The 26,092-nt window shown below is 30.3% G+C and overlaps 1 protein-coding gene across 1 annotated transcript; it reads right to left on the reverse strand.

Annotated features, from left to right (window-relative positions):
- On the reverse strand, positions 1-25,799 carry LOC111642682 (ras-related protein Rab-1A). The gene is made up of 7 exons (XM_023389061.1): positions 25,608-25,799; positions 7,941-8,013; positions 7,803-7,850; positions 3,291-3,338; positions 1,526-1,621; positions 1,320-1,451; positions 1-1,243 (listed from the first exon to the last, which is right to left on the reverse strand). Exons 1-7 carry the CDS (start codon positions 25,628-25,630, stop codon positions 1,043-1,045), a joined length of 621 nt encoding a protein of 206 aa, XP_023244829.1. The 5' UTR covers positions 25,631-25,799; the 3' UTR covers positions 1-1,042.
- Between the last annotated feature and the right edge of the window lie 293 nt (positions 25,800-26,092).

Genomic DNA, 26,092 nt, shown 5'->3' on the forward strand with positions numbered 1-26,092 from the left:
TTTTATAGACAACTGAAATAAGAACTTTTATTAATAATATATCTATCCAAAGTAAATAATTCATATACAACTATAGGAAAATGTCAAATCATAAGCCTTCGAATATATTCTTTCTCCGCAGACCTCGCTTCTTCGGTAAAGTGGACAGGATACACCCTATCACAAAATGGTTCCGGCAAGAGTATTGACTTAAGTTTACAGAGAACAGTTTCGTTTTATTAAACCGTATGCCACCGTTCCGCTTCGGAAAGAGCCAAGTGTTCGCGGAAAAACGAAACGAGAACGTGCAAATTAAAATTCGGGTGGAGAATAAAAGTTACGTTCCTTGCAGAATTACAGTATGGTTTACTAAAGCTAAACGGCATCGATAACGGTGGAGACACCATCTGTCATCCTACGGTTCGCTAAATATCGTGGCAAAAAACTGATTACTCCCAAATTTTATACATAAATTAATCAGAAGAAACAAATTTACACAGTATGACAGATGGAATGATGAAGAGAACCGTCGATTGTGGATATGGCCCGCAAATAAGAATCGAAGTTAATTAAAAGTCGCAAAATATATAATTATTCCAGTTTCCCTCTCTTCCCCTGAACCTGTTTAATTTTTTTTTCGAATTTTATAGAAAAAAATATAGAAAGAATATTTCCGAAATTTCTCTTCAAAAATCTGGACAGTTGTCTATTTTAAAAGGATATGCAAAAACAATGATCCCCTATTTGTTCCATTACATTTTTTTTTTTCATTATAAATTATACTATTCACATGAACATAATCGGAAAAAAGGTTTTTTAAATATCGATTTGTTTTTTAACAATAACTCTGGTACAATATATCAAATACAGAAATTCAACACAAGTGGCATTCACATGTTAATGAAAGAAACTTTGTGGTATGTTTTTTCGGTTGGTCAGAAATAATTACCTTAAATCCCCCAAAAATTATACAACTGTTCATGAGGAGGGGGAGAGACTATTCTTTTCAAACCACAGACTGCCATGATCTTTGGAGTTGCGTGACAGTAGTATTTGCTTCATTTCAACAGCAACCCGAACCCCGCGGATTGATTGGAACGCCGGGATTGATCTTGCCGCTACCCTGGACTGCGTCTCCTCCCGACGTCGGTGGTCCCATCCGATTCTTGATCTCCGCTGCCATTGTCATGAAAGCCTGTTCCACATTTGTTGCATTTTTTGCACTGGTTTCCAAGAAAGGGATGCCGAGCTGATCTGCAAATTCCTATGGGAGAAAAAAGAAATGTGATGCACAATTCGAGAAAGGTTAACGTAGTAATGATGTGGCGAGCAATGTTTACCTTGGCTGTTGTGTAGTCGACAACTTTCTTTGCAGACAGATCACACTTATTACCAACCAGCAGCTTATTTACGTTTTCGCAAGCATAACGATCAATTTCCTGAAGCCACTGTCTGACATTATTAAAGGACTCCTATAAAGAATTAAAGAGTATCATCATTAATCTGATAATTTGGAGCTTTCATGTAAAAAGGAAACAATACTAACTTGATCAGTTACATCATATACTACAATAATTCCATGAGCACCTCTATAATAACTTGATGTTATAGTTCTGAATCTTTCTTGTCCAGCAGTATCCCACTATTAATAGAATTACACATTAAAATATTTATAATCAAAAACTCATAGTACTTAAAAAAATAAAAATAATAAAAAATAGAAATTAAAATCATTAAAAATTCAGATATAATTTATAGAATATGAGCTGCAACCAAATAAATAACAAAGATATTAAATTTAATTTACTAATTTATTTGTTGAAAGCAGAATATATAAATTTGAAGTAATGAATTCATTAGGAAACTAAACAAAACACAGTAAAAACTTAAAAGTTTTATGATAAAATTATAAGACACTTTACGAGTAACTCATGATCCATGAGGTCCTAATACTTGACCCCTGGAGCTTTGGTATAGATTTTACTTTCAACTTTGTGCCATTATGCAATTCTACTTAAATTAATATTCGTGACCAACATTCAAACAAAATTTGACCTGTGAAGAGATAAGAAGCAATACACTAGTTTTATTCAAATAACTGTTCTAAAATTAAATACAATTTGAAGATTACATCATTTTTCTGTGTCTTCAGGAAAGTTATTAAAAGTACTATAAACTACAGCAGTGTTCCGCAACTGGTGTGCCGTCACATGGTAAAAGGTGTGATGTGAACTTTTACATATTCTGTTAATTTCAAGTTTTATTTATATATTTTTATCACAGTTGTTGTGTTTCTTATGCTTGTATTTCATTTTCTGCTGCAGCACTGATGAAATAAGATGATGTTTGTTTATTTTTACAAGCCATGCATTTTTATGTATTCTAAGAAATTATATGTAAAATTAATTTGCTCACAGGTAGGTGTTGATATCTGTTTAATAACAATAATAATAGGTTAGTGGCATTACATAATTCTATTAATAGTAGAATATACGTTTTTGAGGGGAATAACATTTTGGTGTGCCGTGGGTGAGTCATGGGTGTGCCGCAAGTAGAAAAAGGTTGCGGAACACTGAACTACAGTACACAGGTACCACATTTATTTAAGAAAAAATCTTTTATAAAGTTAAATTTTTCTATTAAAAAGGTACCAGTTGTTATTTTTCAAGAATAATTTGTTTTAAAAAAATTTTGTAAGCATTTCAGTACGAACTGAAATACAAATGAAATAACCACACCAATATAATAACCAGAGAAAACATACAGTTTAAAATATTAACTATGGCTATTATTGAAATAAAACCAGCATTTCTAGTTGGCATGTATTATTTTGGTATGTAGTGTACTAGCAGTTACAAAGCACATTGATACTCAGCTGCCTGCAACTCCATTCATGTAGACAGGTCTACATGAATGGAGGGATGTTTCTCACTAACACTTATTTGAACAAGACAATGCCAAAAATTGGCTTATAGTTACACTAAATATTTTGATAAATTCACAGATTAAAGTCTATATACTTTGCATTCACTCAAAAAAGTTCTGTATTAATTAATTAATAAATACATTAAAAACCAAAACACGTTGCTATTGTATCTGTATCAATATGATGTAAAGAAAGCAAGCAAATTCTGATGAAATGTAACATTAACTAAGCAACAAGATAATTGAAACAGATTTACCAGTGGTTTTCTTCAATATAAATATAGTTAAAGGATCAAATCATTAACAATATTGAAATAAAGTTACTTTTTTTCTATCACTATTATGCAAGATTTTACTATAAATTACAAAATCAAAATCATACTTACAATTTGAAGTTTAATGGTTTTTCCATCTAGTTCGATTGTTCTGATTTTCTGTAAATAAATGAAGTTTGAGAACAATATCTATAAACTTGCATTAAATATTAAAAATACATTAAAATTACTTTTGCGATATCTCATAATAGTATAAGTTGGAATAATGGATTAAACACTCCAAGAGGCAGGAAACACTTCATATTTAAAAACTTACTATTTAACATATACTGTACTTCGAAAGGAATTTAAAAACTGTTACAATGTTTGTATATTTTATATTTATTGGATTATTTTAATTGCTAAATTGGAGACCCTACATTGTAAAAAAAGATAAATGTATCTAATTTTGATATTAACTTTAGATTTAACTTTAATCTTACTTCCAAAGACCTTTATAAAGTTAATAAAAATGAAGCTGAAAGTGAAGCTGCTTTTTAACTAGTGATGGGACAACACCAAAATTTCTCCCTATTTAGATTCCTTTGAATACTTTCTAAACATTGATTTTAGTTTAGAAAAATTAACAATTTACATTAAGTGCACTGTAATTAATTAATAAACAAATTTAAGGATGGAAAATAATTTGCAAATCCAGAAGGAATCTTTCAAAACAAACCTGAAAATTCTCCATTCATATGTGGATATACACACTTTTATTGTGTGCTACAAAATAACTTGCAAGTTTATTTCTGATAAAGTTAATATTGCAACACTACCCTCAAAGAAATTACAGTGAATTCTCTTTTACTCTAAGAACTATCCCATAGTGTCATCTAGGATAGTCTCTTTCAAAACTGCTTTGTTGGCCGACATAATGACGGGGGAGGGGAAGGCAAAAGACAAGATGCACTTCTTTTTTCATACTTCTTGCAATTGGCATGCCTCAAATGCTTTAAATCCATCATATTTAACACTAATTGAGGTTTGGCAGATGATGCAATGAGCCAAACAAATATGACGAATAAACCAATTTTTGAATTCATTCGAGCCATGTCTAGACTGTCACCTTAAAAACTTGCAGGCATAAATAAAATAATTATTTAATTTTGTATTATTTTTAATAATTTTTAAAACAGGCTCTTACACCAAATCAAAAATTAAAAATAAAATCAAAAATTAAAACAATGTTCTTAAAAACCATTTATAAGTTTTGAAATATTCAAATTAAATTTAAAAATTAATTATATATGCATGTTATTTGTGTGTGGTAATGATGGAACATATATGTATTAGAAGCAATAACATGATAGACACCACTTCATATATGGGACATCAGGTAGTCTGCTTTGCAGACATGAAAGTTTCCAATAAAGCAATACTTAATATCTTGTAAAAAAATTAATTATTAGCAATTTGTTAACAATGTGGAAGGATCATTTTGGGAATCAGAAATTGTGATGAGATTTGCTCGATTTCCTGAAAATGCTAATTTTGCTGATTCCAATTAATCATACCATCACTATTTTTAACAGCTGCCATAGCAAAGTTCCTTTCTCCAGATAAGTCAGTTTGTACAGCATCAGGGCTGCAAAATTTAGAAGCAAAAGAAAATTTAATATAGTTACAAGTAAAACATTCTTGAAATTTATTAGTTGGCAAAGACAACCATTTCTGATGTGATATTTAATTTATATAGAAACAAACAGTAACATGGGAGGATTGTTTCTATCAAAAAGGAGAAAAGCAGTTAAGCCAAATGTCACCAAGGCCTTGGTGGCATTTGGCTTAACTGCTTCTCTCCTTGGTTTAAACTGTTAGTAGTAGTGATACACTTCAGTATTTTATTTTTACTTATAACAAGATATGTTTTCTTATAACAAATAACTTGGGCCACTAAAAGTCATCTATTAATCACTTATCAACAATGTATTGATAATGTATTTTCCACACATCCAGGAAATAGTCTGTCTTGAGACCTTTATCCTACAAAAAAAACATGTTACGACATTATATTATGCCAAACGTATCTGATGGAAACTATATACAGCAACTAAAAAAAAGTGGTAAAGTACACGTGCTCATTAACATTTCAACAGACTTAAATTTTTTTAAAAACTGATAATTGTTAAAAAAAACACATCTGTCTTGGTTTGTTTTAATGCTGCATTTTTGCCTATTGAATACAACAACTGCTTGATGTTGACATCATCATGTACTGTACAGCCTGTTCGTTTATGCTGAAACTTGTCAGGAAGGTCTTCACAACCTGATGGCCTTGCTAAATTTCGGCACTACACTTGGACCGGTGTCAGAGTATTTATTCACTAGAAGGCTACTCTTCAATTGTATCAGCCTGTTGACTCCTCATACAATTATTCAATTGCATGTATTCCAGATGTAACAAGTGTGTCATTCATGACTACAAATTTCCAGAAACACCCAAATATTAACTAAGCACAAAGTTTATGATAGATAAAACTAGAAAAAAATCCCTTATTCTAGGTTATGGATCCACTAAAGGAAGTAAAATTATATTGATTTGGCAGGATCTGGAAAAAAATCTGTTATTCCACAATCCATTAAAGTGAGATTTACTGTCTAATGTAATTTTAGTAAGATAATTCATGTTATGTTGCTAATATGGTATTTTAACAAGATAATTGTATCATATCACTAATATCACATAATTTTTAATAAGCTAATTTAGATACATGAAAAATAAAGTATATTCCGAAGTGTTTCAGATTTCTGTTTCTACTAAATTCAACAAACCTTTCAGAACTCTACATCTAAATGGGTTTATAAAATGGCAATAAAGTACTTAGGGAGTATTAAGTAATTATGGCTCTAATCCATATCAAAAATTTATGAACACAGTGGATTCTCATTCTATCATTCCCAGATCAATAGTTTTCCCACATCTATTGTTTGTTTTCTCCAGTCCAAAATAAGGATCTGTATGTATAATGTTAATTTTTCCCTGTATTCTTTGGTCCAAAAAAAACGAAAAAAAAAAGGTAACCCGCAACAAATGGTTTAAAAAAAAAGGCAACAAAATGAAAAAACAAATTTCCCGCAACAAAAAAAAAAAGCACATCATATTTAACAGCTAAACCCTTTGACTACAACTAACCAGTTTTATTGTGATTTTTGTCTACTGCTTTACAAAATACTGTACTTCATTGGCAACATTTCCCATTAAAGCCTGGCAACACTGGTAAAAACTAGCACTTGTCTGAGCATTGCCATCTGTACAATAATTATCATATTTATACAATTATTTCGTGCACTGTACAATGTATGATAATTTCACTAATGAATCTTACTCGGAAAACAGGTGTTAATTTTTGGAAAAAAAGATTCAAATCAATGTTTTTATATGTATCATCTTTTCATTGACATTTTCTGTCTTTTTCACAATTAGAGGGCTACTAAATTTTCTGAAGTTTTTAGATTGTCTACTGCCGTATATTATAAATTATAAGGTGCACCTTTCTCATACTTTGAGACTGCTAACTGTTACTTTTAGACCTACTCAAAATGCTCAATTGATGTGAAAAGACAATTTGTGCAAATAAACATTCTGTTGAAATTTCATTATGCTTCTACTTGTACAAAATGTATTAATATAGTACCTATCAAGTAGTTTCCATGTAGTGAACTGTCTGGAACTGAAATATTTTTGGCACGGAGTCATGACCACTCGGGGATTGAACTAAAAAATTTAGATGATTGCAAAAATTTGGAAAAATTATACCATACTTATAAGTATAAACCTTAAAGAAAGGTGTTACATATTTGTTAATGTTTGATGTAGAAATTGTATGAAAAAACAAATTTTAGCTTATGCCCATTCAGAGGTTTATTTTGCATCATATATTATAAGGAATAGTCATGAAAACTTCATTATAAAACACGATCTAAAATTTCTTTGTTGTAAGAAGGGATTGCAGATAGAAAGTTTAAAAGATTCTGATATAGGGCAAACCTTATCAATATTTCTATGGATAAAGGGTGTAAGTATAAAGGATCGAGATGGATGTACAGTAATTTTACGTAAAATACAATAATATCAAGGAGTACATACTATGATTTTCTCCCGTAAGGTTGATAACCCTGCATTGTCTTGAAGTAAAGATCATTTCTGGACAAGTGAGAAAAGTCAGAACTCTTTTCCGTAAGAGAATCAACACAGTAAAATTATAAATTTTTATCACTTAACATTTTCAACACTTCTACACTACTGTCTTTAAATGCAAGAAAAGAGTCAATATGTTAAGTACTCTTACCAAATAAAAACAGAACAAATTTCAGTATTCTTAATTTTTTAAAATGTAGAATAAACAAATGTCCATGCGCATGCTCCATAACGTTTAATATTACAGAAAGCCATCACATAAACCTATCACTAGAAAATACACGTTTTCATACAAACTAAACAATAAAAAATTGAAGTCAAATTCCCCGTGTCAATTGTTTTTCCCCCAAGTCCTGCCAAAAGCAATAGATCGAAAATCCACTGTAAATCTTACTGCTTATAAAAATCTACTGATACTAATTAAACTGATTTATTTCACTTACAAAGTCCACTCCAATTGTGCTGATGTAACTTTCTGTATAAGTGTCATCCTGAAAATAAAGACAAAATATTAAAATTAAATAAGAAAAAAAATGTTTTTAAAATATGCTTATGAGTGGTTGCAAATCAAACAAACTTACAGCAAAACGAAGCAGCAAACAGGACTTTCCAACACCTGAATCACCAATCAATAACAATTTAAATAGATAGTCACTGAAATTAAAAATAAAATTATAAATAATGGAAAAACATAATTCAGTAGGATTAAAAAAGTACATGCAATTATAAAGTAAAGTAAAATTTAACAACATTAGACAAATGCTAGCATTAAAATTGCAATGGCTGAAATGCCAAGCAGCTAAGATGGCAATCTACTGCTGTGGTCAATTGTGGACAGATTAAAAACGCCAGGATTTGTCAGGTCACATTCCTTCGCCACCTAGCCACCCAACTGTGCCTGGCCGAACCTATAATCGATCTGCTAAAAACAAAAAGCTTTCATAGCAGGCAGGTTTAAAAATTAAGATAGATAAAGTACCCTAATAAAACTCAATAGGTGTGAAACAGGAAGACGAAAGAAAAAGATACATCAAGAATACCAATCAAGAAATAGGACAAGTCACTTGCTTACCAAAGCCACTGAAAAAAAACCATTGAAAAAATAATGATATAAAAACACACTATGAAGAATTCATGCATTAACTGTAAAGGTATCCATAACTGAAAGTACATTTTAAACCAGTAAAGGGTTATTAACACCACATCTTTATTATTGTACTTCACTTATGGTGTATTTTTGCTTCATTTCTTGTTTAAATATATTAGTTTACCTCATCTATTCTCACTCCATTTCCAAAGCCGTTCTAAAACATTGTAATTTTAAAATTATACAAATTCTATATTTCATATTCCAATTCATTATTGATTAGATCTTTATGACAGCTGCCAAAACATATACACTAAATATTTCTGCTGGAGGAGGCTAAGTTTTTTCAAATTACATCAAAAACACAATTCACAAAAATGATGTTCAAATGATCTGTTGTAATATTATAGTGTAACATTGAATTCAACCTCAACTGTGCAGTAAAAAATCTTTTCCTAGAAAATTAATTTATATAAAAAGTCACTTTAGTACATTTTTATAAAAAAACTATTTTCTAAAAAAGTTCTAATTACAATATTTTAACTAAAAAGTTAGACAATTCCACAATAGTTCAANAAAAAAATAGTTCAGATTTTTCTCACTTTTTATCCAACTTTTGAGGGTCTTCAAGATTCCACACAGGCCAATTTAGGAGGGACAATATCTCACCAAGCATCACACTAGACCGCCGGTTCCTTTGACTCTTTTACTCCTACGGAAGAAGTCTACGGCTCCGTACAGTTCCCAACCGCCTCATACGGAGCTGCATTTGTATCAAAAACCTTTATGTACCTACACTTGAAAACAGCTTCAATAATCTCCATGTTCACAAATTAATAAATAAAGTGAATAAACAATTAACTCTACTTGTCTGGTTACTTGTCTGTTCATTTTATTTGTATTTTTAATATTCTTATTTTCTGTGCGTGTTCTGGAAGCCTTGAAGACAATGAAAGTTGTTTCAAGGTCATTTGCAAGTGAAATCTTGTTCTAAAACTGCGCAATTTCTTGCCATACAAACAAAACTATTGAATTGTGGGAAAAATATTGGAAGAAATAAGAAATAAATTTAATAATACCAAAATTCGTTAAATTCACCTGAGTTTCAGCTTTGCATATCTGAGAGAGTTCCAATCCAGAAGCATCGTTCATGCCAGCCAAAGACCACTTTGCCAGCTCTTCAATGTTCGAAGCATTAGGATCTTTTACCTTGGACCATCCTCCTACCATACGCGAATGAACGTAACAAGGAAGCAATAGAAACAGTAATATCAAATAGGAATTCATTGTTTTAAATCAAGACAACGGAATTCTCCCAAACGATTTGCTAACGTCCTATTTCTGATCATCGCCACTAGGGGCGCCTCTCAAAATGGAAAACAAATGAAAAAAATTTACAGTCGATCCCCTATAACACTGTTGATTATTCCGTTTTATATGAATTCCATGTTGTACGAGTCACTTAGATTTTACAAATACGCGAGCCGTTCACAGTCCGGCACACGAATTTGTAAAATCTAAGTGACTCGTACAACATGGAATTCATATAAAACCAAATAATCAACAGTGTTATAGGGGGATCGACGTATTTTAATGTCTAATAATAATACTGTTTGAGTTCTTACAATCCTACTTTTATTCTATTTTTCAACCTCTAATTAATTATGATAGTTAAAAATCTCCATTTTTGTAACTCATCCCGAAATCTAATTCCCTCTCTTTTACTCCAGAATTGAATCTTCTACTAACTTTTAATCCTTCTCTTTTTCTCTAATCTGTTCCTAGCCTTTTCTGGCTCGAGTATAATTACTTTTTATCTCATTAACAAATACGATATCAATTGTGATAACATATACCATAGCTACTTTCTCAATCCATCTTACAATAATTCATATAATATTAAACAATAAAAAAAATTCTCAGGAGATACTGTATGTATACAGTATATTTCAAGAAATACAGGGTGGAGAATAATAGATTCCTACATTTACGAGGCGAATTTTAAAGAAATGGAACAATAATATGGAAAAAACTTTTTATTCATTCAAAGTGCATTTAATAAAGATGTTTTTTGGTTAGGTTTTAAAAATGATGTCATCCAATGGGATGTGGTTCCGTATCGATGCCCAGTAATCGGTCCCGTTAGATGGCATGAACGATAAGTTTTCGATGCTGTGAACGAGAGAACAACGGAGCTTCGTCGTGGAGGCTTTTTTCAAAAACGCCGAGTTTGTGACTGCGACGCAGAGGGCATTTTCGATTTTGAAATGGGTCCAAAATTTAATGGCAACAGGATCTGCCAAATCCTAAATTTCCAGTTTGGTTGGGCGTCTCAAATCTGTGAGGACACCTAAAAATATCGTTGCACTCAGAGCGTCAATACGGCGTTCTCCAACGCGTTCTGCTTGGAAACATGCCTCTGCACTCTCAGATATCGGCTCGAACGATAAAGCGAATTTTGCACTGTGACCTATAGTTACACCCTTACAAGATTTTGTTTGCTCAAGAATTGATTCCAGTAGATTGTGGAAGACGTAGAGTTCTCTACGTTTTCCACAATCCTTCTAGCGATATTGTGTGGAGTCGAGACGAAGCATTTTCATCTGTCTGGCACAGTGAACAAGCAGCATTTTCTTTATTGGGCTGCTGGAAACCCCCGACAACTCCACAACGACCTCTTCACAGCCCGACACTTGTTTCGTGTTGTTTAGATTATAAGTGAACTTGGAGATTTTAAACTGATTTGTTTGGGTTCTGATTATATTGCCGCCTCCATATACTTTAATTAGTCCTTCTATTAGTCTTTTTATGTCCTAAGTTTGAAGCTGTTTCTTTGATTGTATTAATTTCATTGATCCTTCCGGCACGTTAGAGCAATATGAATTTGCTCTTTTAATGAGTGCACGAAAAGCGGACAGTTTGTATCCGTAGGGGTCGTTCGAGTTAGCCGGAATGTATACTGGTTTTATGTAGATACCAGTTGTTATACACTTTATTTATATTATTTATTTGTTAATTTATCTATTTTGTTTTAAATTTAAATGAAAAAATGTTCGGACGTTGTGATTCATTGTGGTTTAAATGTTTTAAAAAGACGTTCGAATTTCGGTTACACCTATCATATTAGGTCGCAAACGTTAGTGTTTTGATTAAACGTATCTTAGCAAGAAAGATGTATTGATGGTTTATTAAATGTTTAGTATTTAAAAACATTTTCTATTGAAATAATCTATATAAATAAACATTTAAATCTTCGTTTGTTCAATATCTTAAATCTCCGAAAGTTCTTAACCGATTGCTTTGAAACTTTGGCAACGTTGCATTCGAATACGCGCGTTTTTATATTATATAGATTTCGAAATACCTCCCCCTCGCGGGAATAGGAACAAAATTAAGGCTTACCGTGAAGAACTGTTGTTCTATTATTCTTTTTTAGATGCGGTTTTTTGCGTTTTAATAGAGTACGTCAAGAGAATGTACAGTACAGTAAAAAGGGATTTTTCCAAATTCCCTCCCGCGGGAGTGTTATACATTTATAATAGATACATTNAATTTTGCTACAGTGTGAAAGTAGGGTCCTAAAGCTGTCATGAAAGTATTAAAAGGCCATAAATTAAAATCTCAGAAAAACTGTCAACTAAACAATATTTCCTGTTAAGCATTTATTTCCATTGCAATCATATTTTCTTTTCACTAATACAGAGTTTGTCATTTTTAATTACTCAAATAAAATATTTGACCCTCGATTCAGATTTAAATCTCAAATTCAATTTTGACCCACCTTTGGCAAAAGGTTTGTCGTCTCCAGTCGCACTATATAATTCAGAGTTTTACAGCAGTAAAATGAAATTCAAGGACAAGAAAAAAACTAGCAAACAATTCCAGTTTTAACTACTTTACCATTAAATTTTTATCACTTGTGACCTATAAAGAGCCTATTAAAGTAGCAACACATTTAGATTCTTAATCTTCCTGTTATTGGAAATGTAAACAGCAAACTTATGCGCAGTATTGGATTTCTATTGCTGCAATTTAATTAAACTATGCACTCTGAGCATCAACAAACTGGAAAATAAGATATCACTTTTCAGTATTATTTGTAATATTAAGAATTACATAAAACTCGGCTCATAAATACCAAATTTTGTTGTTTACGAGATACCAAAGTTTAAAAAGTTTTCAAAAAAATAAAATATTCCTTCTTGGCAAGATTTGTGTTAATAGGTCAAAAAGAAGAAAAACTCATTGGTTTGTATAATTTGATTTAGTTTTTTGAAGATAAATTATGATAAAATTTTTGACCTATTAATGCAATATTTGTAGATTAAATTAGGAAAAAGTATAAATAAATCACAATGATTTGTCCTAAACTACAGTATGAAAATATGACTAAGAATTAAGAAAAAGCTGTTCAAAATTAGAAACAATGAGGTGCATAACATGGTCACGAGGAGTTTGTGACACGATTTTTTGTTGCCATTTGCCAATACTTTTGTTCCAGGTTTCACTCCACCTTAGAAAAATTTCCTTGGATACTCTCTCATGTTACAGTATGTCAGATAAGTAATAATTATAAATTGTGCCATCTTTTATAAGATACTTTTTAATAAAATCTCATTATAGAAAGGAAAAAGTCTTAATTATGACAAGATAGGTCAATTTCTTTAAAAAAATTTAAAAAGGTTGTAAAAGTAAAATTTATCAAGTCATACCCAGCTGAGGTATGACTCATGATTCCCCTCCATTTTCCCCGGTCCCAAGTTCTGTACTCCTAAATATAATAGCATCAATGCCGAATATACATGTTACCATGCCAAATTTCATTGTTTTTTTAACCTTTACCCCATTCTGAAATATTAAACGAAATAGACACCAACATCCCCCAAGGAATTTCCCCATGACTCCATGAACCTAGTTTTTTTGGGTTCATGGAGTCTCAAAACATCAAGATTTGCAAAACCTGGAGGGTTAAACTGACAATGTGGGAAGTTACTGTAATCGTGTTATAACAACCAGGAAAGTAAAAGAATCTGTTACATATAATTACTGACAGATTTTTGAAAACAGGGTTAGAAAACTTCTGTAATAAAAACTGCATTTAAGTTCAGAGTAGAGTATAACACATTTAATAATTGAGAAAGATAGACAAACAATAGATTACAGAAGATTCTATTTTACTTGAATCATTTTGCAAATTATCTATGATGATGATGATCAAGAAAAACAAGTAAATAAGAATGTAGTTACTGAAAATTCTTTTAAAAATGGCAGTTAATAAAAACAGGGCAGTGTTAAAATCATATCTACTTTAAAAGATTAATTATAACTAAAGAAAGATATTGCTCATCAAGCTGTACATTGAGGCAAATTAAGAATTTTTAAGCTGTCTTTTCCCACTGTTTACCCAAAGACAGTGATGGGCAAACTTTTTAAAGAGCGGGCCAAAGGAAAAGAAGAAAACTTTAGGCGGGCCAATATAATTTTAACCTAGCGCTGCATCTGAAAATCCAGGTGGCGCTATAAAAACATGTGCAGGCAGTCCGCCATATTTCTTTTTCTCTCTTTCGGCTACGCTACGCACAACGAGTGGATGTTCTGTACCAAAGCATGCTTGTAACCGATCGAGCTTTTACTCAATAAGTGTAAAACAAAATTTTGTACATGATTGTAAATAAACTTTCATGGTGAGATATAAAGCTTCGGTTATTTTATATAATCAACGAACACTCAAGTGGTGCATCAACCACTACAGCCTGTATTCTTTTTTACTCGTCAGATTAGGAATAATGTCGCGCGGGCCGGATAGAACATTTCAGGGGGCCGCATCTGGCCCGCGGGCCGTAGTTTGCCCATCACTGCCCAAAGACAATAATAACTATGTTTATTATAAACTGGAACTTAAATTTTAGCTTGAGACAAGCATAATTATAATCAACCATTCTACTATTTTGACATATTCAAACTAGCAGCAAGTCAATGAGTAAAAACAAAAATAATTTGAAGGGAAACAAAAATCAACCATTTTCTTCTGTCTTTTTGAAATATTGCATTTTTTTCTTTTTATGAACTTGGTTATAATTTAGTAATTTCAATACAACTACAATCAGGAGACTATAGTCCATGGACTATACCAAGTAAACATCAGGAGACTATGTCCAGTTGCTACAGATCATTTGTTTTGTTCCTGAAGTTACACTTCAGAAACAAAACAAAATAAAGCAGTCACCTCATTATCATATGCTATAACAACAAGTATCTTTCCATGTGTCATTGTAGAAGCAACAGCAGTGCCACATTAAATGTTAACATAGTTAATAATTATAAATTTAAGCCTAAAGATAATAGTTAAACAGTACTGCTTTTGTAAAGCATTTCTTGGGAAATGTATATGAAACCATTGCAAATAGGCTGTAAAATATTAATTACCTCAATTACATTAGTACCTTTAATACTATTACATTCACTTTTATGTTTATTATTTTACAGAATGGTAAATATGACAGCATACAAATTAACAGACGATCTCCACAGAATTTCCCCCTGCATTTTATATTATTTGACCAATTCCACCCAATTTTTCCATATACTGCATATGTATATATCAGGGATGGGCAAGCAAAAGTTCAGTGGGAGCCGAAATGTAGGTTCTGCAAAATGCATGGAAGCTGCAATTCTGTACTTTTTTTTATTCTGTACCACAGTTCTGCATTTTATTATATGATATAAATATAATATAAAACAAATATGTTTATTAAAAAAATTCAATATTTTCACACAAAATTGTGGAACTGTAAAAATAATAAGAATAAAAAGCAGAAATTAACACTTTCAGCAAGAGTCACATATAACTCAAAAAGAGCCACATACGCTCTCAGAGCCACATTTGCCCATATTTGGTATATATATGTTACTGGCCAAACCCGATTTCAGGCCAAACTAGTTTATCCTACGTATGTCAGGATATACTAGTTTAGTGTGACCTAGGTCGAACTGATTTATGTACTACAAATAAGTGCCAGTGTAAAAAAGCTGATTTTGTGTAATTCAAAATGCCACCACAGTACACCCAGTGGTTAAAGTGTACCTAGGTAACCCCAATGGCGGTGCTTCGGTTAGGTTGGTTTGGTTACGTTAACTACATTTTTAGTAGATGTTTCCTTTTTTCTTTTGTTCAAGAACTACCGTGAATCAATAACTAGTGACGTTAATCAATGGGTGGCCTGCTGGCAGCTCCCCTCCGGGAGGAGTCCGCCGGGAGCATGAACAGTTCGAAGTGCCACCATTGGAGTTACCTAGGTACACTTTAACCCACCCTGTAAAAATAAATAAAAGATTAAATATTTTATATGTTACACTAAGAAACACAAACAAGTTCATTTTTAATTTTAGTTTGACTTTAAAACTTATTTTTATTATTTCGTTTGAATTTTTGAAAATATTTTCGAAAGTTAATTACCTTTAAAAGTGCATGGCTTAATGAAAAAATACAAACCGATAAGTACTGATTAGCTTATTTTTATTTTATAGTTTTGTACAAGTGTTGTGTCACTTCTAATCAATATTGTTTTTTATAATTAAGTAGACTATGTTTGAATAAATACTGTTCAACTGAATAAAGAGATGAATCGTCTGCCAAGTGTTTTGAAAAAAGTCACAGTAGTATGTCTGTATAAAGCAAAGTAAACTACAACATGTTTCATCAGAATCAAAATAAATATTGTTCATTTAATTGATTGCCTTTTAATTTTATTTTAACCATTAATATACTTAAATCAGGCCTGGCCAACCCACGGCCCGTCACATTAAATTGTGTGGCCCGCTAAGCGATATTATATCTATTAAAACTTTTGTTTTCCGTTTTGTGTATACTAAAACAATTAAATAAATGAAAATTTTCATGTGTCATTGTTATAATGCGCAAGTGCGAGTACAAACTCTTGGTATAACAACGAAATCTTATTCATTTTGTATTCGTTTTACTTTTTTAAAAGCGTGTTTACCTAAATTGTGGCCCGTTGTAATGTTACACGTGATCAAAGTGGCCTGCGAAACAATTTGGATTGGCCAGGCCTGACTTAAATAATTCTAAATCTGTTTGGCCTAGGTCAAACTAGTTAAGCCTAAAAAGTGTTTAGGCCAAACTAGATTGTCCTAGGATAAACTAATTTGGCCTGAAATCAGGTTTAGCCAGTAACATATATATATATATATATATATATATGTATGTTACCAGCCAAATATACAGTATATATATATTTTTTGATTGAAATCTTTAGTTATAAATTGAAACATTTGAAATAATTTCTAAAAAAGTTAATTTAAACATACTTCAAACCCTAATATGTCAACCCGTGGAATCCCAGCAAGATCCTAATTTGTAATCTACAGGTTTTGGCAGTGCAATTTTATTTTTCGTTCTCTGTCTTATGCAACCCGAATTAAGCCAATATTCATGTCAAGCGTTCAAATTAAACTTGCCCAGTAAAAAAATGAGGAACTATATATTACAAGTACACATATTAGAATATATTAATTCATTTGCAGCCCACATACAGTGGACTGATATGTTATGATATTTTGTTGCAGATATACATCAAAACAGTTTTAAACTATCAAAAATCATTGACAAGACAAAATTGTTCGGCAAAAGAAAACATGGGAACAAGTTGAAAACCAACAGGAAACTATGCACTATTTGGCAAAACAAATACCAATTTAAAGTTTAGTATTGGAGAATAATAATTTCCTTTGAAAATTTTTTGCAAACAGTTTAATGATGTAACAAATAGAAAATATTTACAAACAAGAACGAATAAACAACATTGCTGTAGGATAGTGCTGTATATAAAAAAACCATCTAGCAACGAGAGTTGCGTAATTTTCCTGGCCGCTGTGATTTTTTAAAAAACTTTTATACTAAGCAAAAAAATAAAACTGAGAGATGCCATCTGTTATAGGAAGTTTTTATAACAAAATCTGATATTTTTATTTACTGTAAAATGTCAAAAAGCTTAATTTTGAGAGCAGGGGTGATGAATTTTGTAAAAATTGTAGATGTTAACAAATAAAATCTTCACATAGATGAAGCCCTCTATTTACCCATCTTCTCAACCTTTCACCACCAAATTTTAATAGCTTCAATGCTCCTCATATAAAAACCACCAAGCCAAATTTTGTTTCTATTCCATCCTAAGATATTAAGTAAAATAGAAAACACCACACACAAGGAATTTTTTTGCTGCTTTGACTTTTTTGGATTCAGATGGTCTCAGACTGTGGAGATTTGCAAAAAACTCAGGTAGTCAAATTTGACATGATTCCCACACTTTCCCTTGTTATGTATACATAATAGACAGAAAAGTAAAAGGAAATCATTACAATGTGATAATTTCAAAATTCTTTTTATTTTTAAAACTTCAAACAACAAATCAATATAATCTGGTGCAGTATGTGTACTGCTTACATCTGTTAGAATAACCTGGGAGACAACATCCCCAAATGTGGGTGGTAATTCCTACATTACCAGTTATACTATCCAAACTGCACAAAGCAAGGTTCTTTTCAGGTTATACAAATGTAAGCTGTTGCCTACCACTGCATTAAAGTAATTTATTTTACTTTTAGACACTATTGACAGCAAATTAAACAACTTGACTCAGAATATAATGTGTACTCTATTTTATTGGCATGTAAGAGACTGTTTATTTGCATCTTATATGTGAAGTCACAACCTCCTATAGTCTAACGAATTCTCCAAACAGCCTTTAGAAGGCTGAAGTGTAACTTCTATCTAGCCCAACTTTGAATAATTGTTGCTGCTTAATAAGACAACTGTGCAAGATATGACAAATATAATAGCACACGTAAATGTTGAATAAGGTAATTGCTTAACTTCGGAGAGTTGGATGCATATGAAACTATTAATTGATAGTTCTCTCAAGTCAGATAACTTAATAGTGAGGTTGAGGCCGAAGTTTCAAACGCAAAAATGTGTACATCGGACGTTCAGCGCCACTTTCCTGTAAGCCTAGAAATTTGACAATGGTGTTTGAATAGTCAGTGGAATCATCCTCGACATTTCAAACACCATTGTCAAATTTCTAGGCTTCAGGAATGCAGCGCTGAACATTTGATGTACACGTTTTTGCGTTTAAACCTTCAGCCTCAACCTCGCTAATACTCAAAATGGAATTATTGTAAATTAAAATTTAAATATATAAAATTACTTGTCCTGACTGACTAACCATCACCCAGAGCAACCGCTGAACCTAGACGTGAAATTTGGTACACAGAGTGCATCATGAAAACGCACACTAAAAACGGATTTTTCAAAATCCCCCGTGGGGGAGAAGGAGAGGATTAAGGCTTAACCTGAAAAATGACTTCTTCTGTACTATTTTAGATGCAATTTTTTTGTTTTTAACTACATTTAATCTTCATTGAGTACTTAGGTGTATTAAATTGATAACATTTCAGACATTTGGTTCAATGTCTCAACTTGGTAAATTTATTGAAACTCAGCAAATAATTTCATCATAAACTTTTAATCCATATACATATGCGTTTCGGGCTTTCGCCCCTCTTCAGTCTGTTAAATAGACAGGTTGTACCTTCGAACGTGCCTGACAGATGTACACAAGATACAACATATCTATACAGACTGAAGAGGGGCGAAAGCCCGAAACGCATATCTATATGGATTAAAAGTTTATGATGAAATTATTCGCCAAGTTTCAATAAATTCACCAAGTCGTGACATTGAACCGAACAAAACAAGACGACGACAACACGGTTTTGACAAATAAATTTCAGACATTGTTATAAATACTTTTATATATTTCAATTTTTTTAACCAAATGTTCGAACCATTTTAAATTTATTGCATATTGGTTCAATTAGAGAACTATTGTTAACATTCCAGAAAATTGATCAAATTGAAAACAGTTCATTTGATTCTCAGCAATTCTCATCATTCTCAGCGGTATGTGCCATATAAAAATTACTATGGTTGTTGAAATATTGAATACAAAATGGGGTTTGCTTGCAAAATCCGTGCAGGCAAAGTCACAGGTAACAGCTAGTTAGTGATAAGTTTAAGAAATCTTTCATAATTAATTTTCCTAAATACATTACTTTTTAAATACACACTACTTTTTCCCTAAATATTCTGTGCTGAATTCCAGGTGCATGTTAAATGCTGTAAAATACAGCAATTTAAATTTTATATCAATCAATTTGTGCAGTCTTGAATGAAGCATAGTAAAGTTATTTACTATTTTCTTAGAGTGGAAACTAAAAGAAGATCTGCATAACTAACCCGAGTTGATTTAAAGTCATGTCTGCCCTTACAAGTGCAATGCACACTCCATTGCTTTGTTTATCAAAATTCGCCCATCCTGACTTTATTACAATTATTTTCCCACTTTTGAATCTGAAACACATGGTTCAAATGACAACTAGAAACAACCATTCTAAATAAATTCATTCATTCCAATGCAGCTCTGAATGAGGTGGTTTGAACCTTTGAGCTTTAGAACATGTCCACAGAAATTAAAAATAATGTAGCAATGAATTGTGTAACTTCCCAGCTTTTATGAGATTTTATTTTAAAAATAACATTTGTATTAATCAAAATAAATAACTGAAATTTTATGTGGCATCATCTGTAATGAGATTTTGTTATAAAAAACTTTAATTATAATAAAACAGCAAAAGAATTTTGAGGTAGGGATGAGTTTTATAAAACAGTGTAAATGCTGACAAGTAAAATCTTCATTAAGTCTGACCTCTCCAAGATATGACACGTGACCACCCTCTATCTTTCCATCCCCTTGACTTTTCACAACCAAAATTTAACAGCATCAATGCCCCTTATATATAAATTACCATGTCAAATTTCATTTCTATATCTTCACCCTGTCCTGAGATATTAAGTGGAATAGATGCCAACACAATCTTTTCACTTCTTTTTTTAAATACTTTGGGTTCAGAGGGTCTCAAAATATGAAAATTTGCAAAAAACTCAGGTCAAATTGGACAATTCCAATACTTTCCTTATTACATATACCTAACAGCTGGGAAAGTAAAAAGATCAGAAGAAACCAATAATCTACACGTGACCCTTTGTGATGTTTAGCTCCTGAAATCAGCCTATCTAAAATTATTAAGATTCTCAAAAATGGGATAAAATTTAAAATAAAAATGCTAAATATCAACCATTTTCTTGGTGTTACAATTAGATATGGTTCCTTTGACTTTTATCCAGGGATTCCTAACTAACTGTCTCATTCGGAGCTGCATTTAATGCCATATATTCCAAAAATTTTAAATTAGTACCTTATTAATCTTCACAGTATAGCATTTAATATTGGGCTATACTTAAAATATATTGTAAACTGATAAAATTCCTATAATTCATTGATTATGCTGTCTTATAAAGCAACAGAATTTAAAATCATGTCTATTGGTAAAGTATGTGTTAATTATTACTTTTTGAAAAAAAAAAAAAAAAAAGAAACTAGGGCAACTACTGTACAATATTTAAAGTAAATGGGCTGTAATATAGATAATACTGCAGTACCATTTTAATATTGATAAAAAAAAAATTAGATTTACAACCTTGATAGGATTCTTTTAGTTTAATACATCTCTGAAAAGATATACTGTGAAGCAAGAAATTTTCAAATGACATTAAATATAACTTTAATTGTCATTACAAATTTCTCACCACACAATATCTTTTTAGACACCCCATATTATGTAGGTTTAAGAAAATAAGCTTGACAAGCAATCTGTTCAGAGAAGTATGGCATTTCTTACAATAAAACTATGTAAAAAAATTTTTCTCTCTCAAAAATATGCAAAAGCTTGCATTCAACCATAATCTGTTCAGCACATGGCACTTTTTTCCTCTCCTTGGTCTGCTTTCTGAACAATTTTCTTTAAATTTCAGAATCTCATTCCTAACAGAACTATATCCATATGAATTCATATAGAATGAACCATTTTAAAGGGATCTTTAATACTTCCTAACAGTCACTAATAATAATTCAGACTAATCCAAACAAACATTTTGATAAATTAACAAATCCTAAAATTATTTACAGAATGTTTATTTTAATTTATTATGAATTTTGAAAATTTTGTATCCATTTAGATAGTGTTTACACTACTTTACATTTATTTCGAATTTATACATTGGTAAATAAATCTTGTATATTTTGTTTTGCCAACATTTTTTCTTATAATTAATCTGTAGAATTTTTCACTTCATTAATTATAATATATTCTTGTCAGTATCAATGTTTATTTTAATTTATTCTGAATTTTGAAAATTTTGTATCCATTTAGATAGTGTTTACACTACTTTACATTTATTTCGAATTTATACATTGGTAAATAGCAAATTAAATGATCAAAATAATGTAAATAATATAATTCAAAGGGAATTTTTTTTAAACTAATGTTGATTATTATAAAGTATGACTATTGTATTAATTAGTGATGGGATGATACCAAAATTTTTCCAGATTCTGATTCTTTTAAATTTATTTTAGTTTAGAAAAATTAACAATTTACATACAAGCATAATACATCCATTAATTAATAAACATCAAGCTTAAGAATGGAAAACAATCTGAAATATAGAATCAATATTTTGAAAAAAACGTGAAAATTCTCCATTTATAAATGGATACATATGCTTTTATTGTGTATTACGAAATAAAATTCTAATCTTATTTTGGGTAAAGTTAATATTGCAACACCACCCTACCCCCAAACAAATTACAGCTAATTCCCTTTTACTCAACCAATTAAAAATTTTAAAAAGCAGACAAATTTTTGAAACAAACATTAATAAAATTACTAGAACACTTAAATTTATTTTAATTATCTTTTATGCAAAACAACAAACAATTTCTCTATGTCCCAATAGAGAAAAGAAAGTTGCAATTAATTTTAAAAAATTGTAATTATTGCTATTATTATTTTTTGAAACATAAGGTTCAATACTAACAGATAACAATGCTAAGAATATAGTAAAATTGAAAAATTTATTTACAGAGTAACATTTGTTTTGCTTCATTTTCTAATNTTCAAACTAAACAATAAAATTTCAGATAAGAGAGGAGCCAATTTAGAACTTTAAATAATAGATTTAGCATGTTTGGATTATTAAAGATTCCGATTTTATTGCCTATGTCTAGAAAAACCCGATCTAGATGATTTCCTTGTAATAATGATGAATTCTGCACTATCAGTCATTGGTGAAATATTCCAATAAATCAATGATGATGTGCAAAAGTGGTTGTCACACATCAGTGTCCCCTATATAACTTATCCAAGTAATTTTATACATTTTTAATATTTCAATTCTAAAATTTTCAGATATTCATAACTTTTCCACACCTGCATAGCTTATATATTTGGATAATTCCATTCATTTCCTCAAAATGAAAGTTGATTTATGACACATTAACAATTCATTAATAAAAACAAATTCAATTTTCCTATTTAGGATTGAAAGTGTAATTCTTTTTACAATGAGCATTCAAGATTACCACATTCATTTAATTTATAATTCAAGTCATTTGGAAACAAATGCAGCTCAATTTTATATAATTTGTATCTGTATCTTATTAGTTATATTATAGGAAACAATGCTTTATGTAAGCAAGTATTTAATTTTGTTCAGTATTTTTATTTGTAACAAAATCCTCCCATTTTTAATGTTTGTATTAAAATAATGCTGGAAAATTCACTTATCATTTTTAGATTAAATTTTAAATGTAAGGAGGTATTCAAATTGGACATTGAAGTTTAAATCACTTGTAAATAAAAATTTAAAAGTTACCTGCGAACAATCTCAGAATATAATTTATTAAGTCAAAATGCTTGTAAGCATAAATGTTTACAAAGCAAAGGATTTACTAGTACACATAAAATTAATTACATTTTAATAACACTTTGGTTAATTTATATGAAGAACAAAGACAGCTTCAATAGTTCCTCTAGTTTGTTTATTGTATATCATACTGTACATATTTAGAAGTGCATTTCAAAATAAAAGATGTTGCAAGAGGAAGTTCTTTTGTAAATTTTATAAAACTAATGGATTGCCATTTAGATATTGTTTAGAGTTGAAGGAAAAAATTACATTGCAGAATCACAAATATTGCTTTAACTTATTTAAAATAAAACATGTTTGTCATAACAACTTCAAAAAAAATATATTTATACTGTAATTAAAATCCCATTTAATTTCTAGATTCAACTTCCATTTATTAATTATCTGACAATTATAATTCTTGAAGTTGTAGCTTTGTCTTATTGGTTTCAGCTGTCAAACTCATTTTTGAAATAAAATTCTTTGTGCCGCATCAACCAAAATTTATAACACTGTCTTAATATACATATAAATTAGAAATACAAGCAGATTAAAATCAGTCTTCCTATATTAGTTTGCAACTTTAAATTTGCATTGTACTTTTTATAGTGATGATATTTACTGTTTTCATGTTCAACAATTGTAGAATACTTAAGAATTTAACTTCCACATTAAATGAACATTAATTATAAAAATATTTCTTCAGCAAATTTTGTATGTTTATGTAACTAAATATCAAAAATAGAAATTTTTATTCATTGTATTTCTAAAGTTACCACCTACATTCAAGGTTATATTACTTATTTGCAATAAAAGGAGTAATAAAAAGATTTTACAAAAACTTATTAAGAATTTGTCGAAATTTTTAACATTTGTAATTTTGTTTGTACAAAATTACAAATTTTAGAAAATGAAGTTGAACCTAACCTAACATCCAAAATCAAACTTATTAAACATCCCAGACATACATTACATTTCTGTAAACAAAGTTTTCATTGAGTGATACAACAAAATTTGTTATAATGCTTGTACTAAAATTTAAAAATCTACATCAGGAAAAATGTGTAACATTATTATAAAATCATTTAACTTATCCATAGCAATATTTCTACATAAAATAATTGCTTAAATAATTTATTATTTAATTAAATACCATTGACTTTGTTCAAATGGAAAAAAATTTAGTAAATTTTGAATTTGCATTTACATAGGATATCAGGGTTTTATCACTGATTAAAGTTTAAAGGATTTATCATATATATAATGAAATTTGCTATTATAATTACAAAATTTACTGCTTCATACCATTTTCTTTTTTTTTTATCTTATCTTGTGTGTGTATAGTTTTAATGTTACTGAAATGGTAAATGATTTCATTAATAATGACTTTTGAACTATTAAATGTCAATTAAAATCAATTAACTGCATTTACATATAAAGAAAATAAAGCTTTATGAAGTATATCATTACATTTAGAACAATACAAACTATCTAATCAAAAGGACAACCATACAAATGATAAAAATCAACTAAAAATCATTAAGATATTTCCAAAATGCCTTAAAATTTAGCTGTTGTAGTTTGAATTACTCTAAATAACCTATTAAAAAAATGCAATAAATTATTAGGAAATCCTATATATAAAATTTTTCCCTTTCAGCATACATTAATATAACTTCCCTTGCAACATATTTCCTCAAAAACGGCAGCGATAAAATTATATAAAATCGCATTTATTACCAAAGAGATAAAACAACATGAAGTGAGGAGGACATTCTTTCAGCATAATGCCAACAGGTAACTCAATAAACTCGTAAAACATTTACGAAAATACTAATGAAATTTACTCAGAAATTTCGAAATACTTCAATCTTTCACATGCAAAAATGATATTTTCAATTACATAGCACTTTCGTGAACCATGAGTAATTAACTTCAACATCTAGAACTAACACGTGATCATTTCTGAGATAAATTAATCCATTTCACCGATTCAAATTTGAATTTTTTAAAAGGAAGTAATATACACCTGGGGAAATGACGTCATAAAGAAATCCATAAAACACGTTAATATTTTTTTAAAAATTTTTTATCGCTTAGTTAATTTACATTAATTACGTGTAAATTAATTATATTCAACGGCTTTAAATACAATTAAACGGCAATAATTGTTCGTCTTTGACGCGTAATTCCCATTCTTTTAAATGTCTTAATTCAAAATTAGGGTTAGTGTGGATACGAGGCAAATTTCGCTTGTAAAAAGGAAATACTTACTATTCCGGATTCATTGTTGACATTATAAATACACTAGAAATGTTTTAGTTACGATAAAGCAGCGGTGATACGGTTTTTAAGCGTTTAAATACCGTTTAATAAGTATCAAGCAATCAATATGGCGTCCTCCTCCTTCGTTTGGTTTCACTCAGCACTTTAGCATGACGTCATCGGCACGCGACGTGGCATTACAGCAGCGACACACGTGATGGGCGTGATGTCATTTTTATTACCAGAATAATTTTTTTTTTTTTTTTTTTTTTCGAGACGAGTCAATTCGATTACGAAATTATGTTTATATTAATAATTATTTGTTATATTTATGCGATAATTTAAGTGATTATAAATAAATTCTTGAAGTTAAATTTAAATTTTAAGAAATATATTTGCATAAAATAGAACGAATCTTGTTAAATCCTAATTAAGTTTAGGTGACGCTCTTATGTTGCTGTTTGCCATTCTTCTTCTACATAAGTTTCGTTTTT

Source organism: Centruroides sculpturatus, unplaced genomic scaffold (assembly GCF_000671375.1).
Source record: "Centruroides sculpturatus isolate CEXI.00-Female unplaced genomic scaffold, Cexi_2.0 scaffold1705, whole genome shotgun sequence".
NCBI classification, from domain to species: Eukaryota; Metazoa; Arthropoda; class Arachnida; order Scorpiones; family Buthidae; genus Centruroides; species Centruroides sculpturatus.

Excerpts from the sequence above, each read along its gene's own strand:
- LOC111642682 (XM_023389061.1), bottom strand. The coding sequence starts at position 25,630 with ATGTCAACAATGAATCCGGAATA. Across the intron at positions 8,014-25,607 it reads TCAACAATGAATCCGGAATA|TGACTATCTATTTAAATTGT; the intron begins GTAAGTATTTCC and ends TTTTAATTTCAG. Across the intron at positions 7,851-7,940 it reads GTTTGCTGCTTCGTTTTGCT|GATGACACTTATACAGAAAG; the intron begins GTAAGTTTGTTT and ends CTTTATTTTCAG.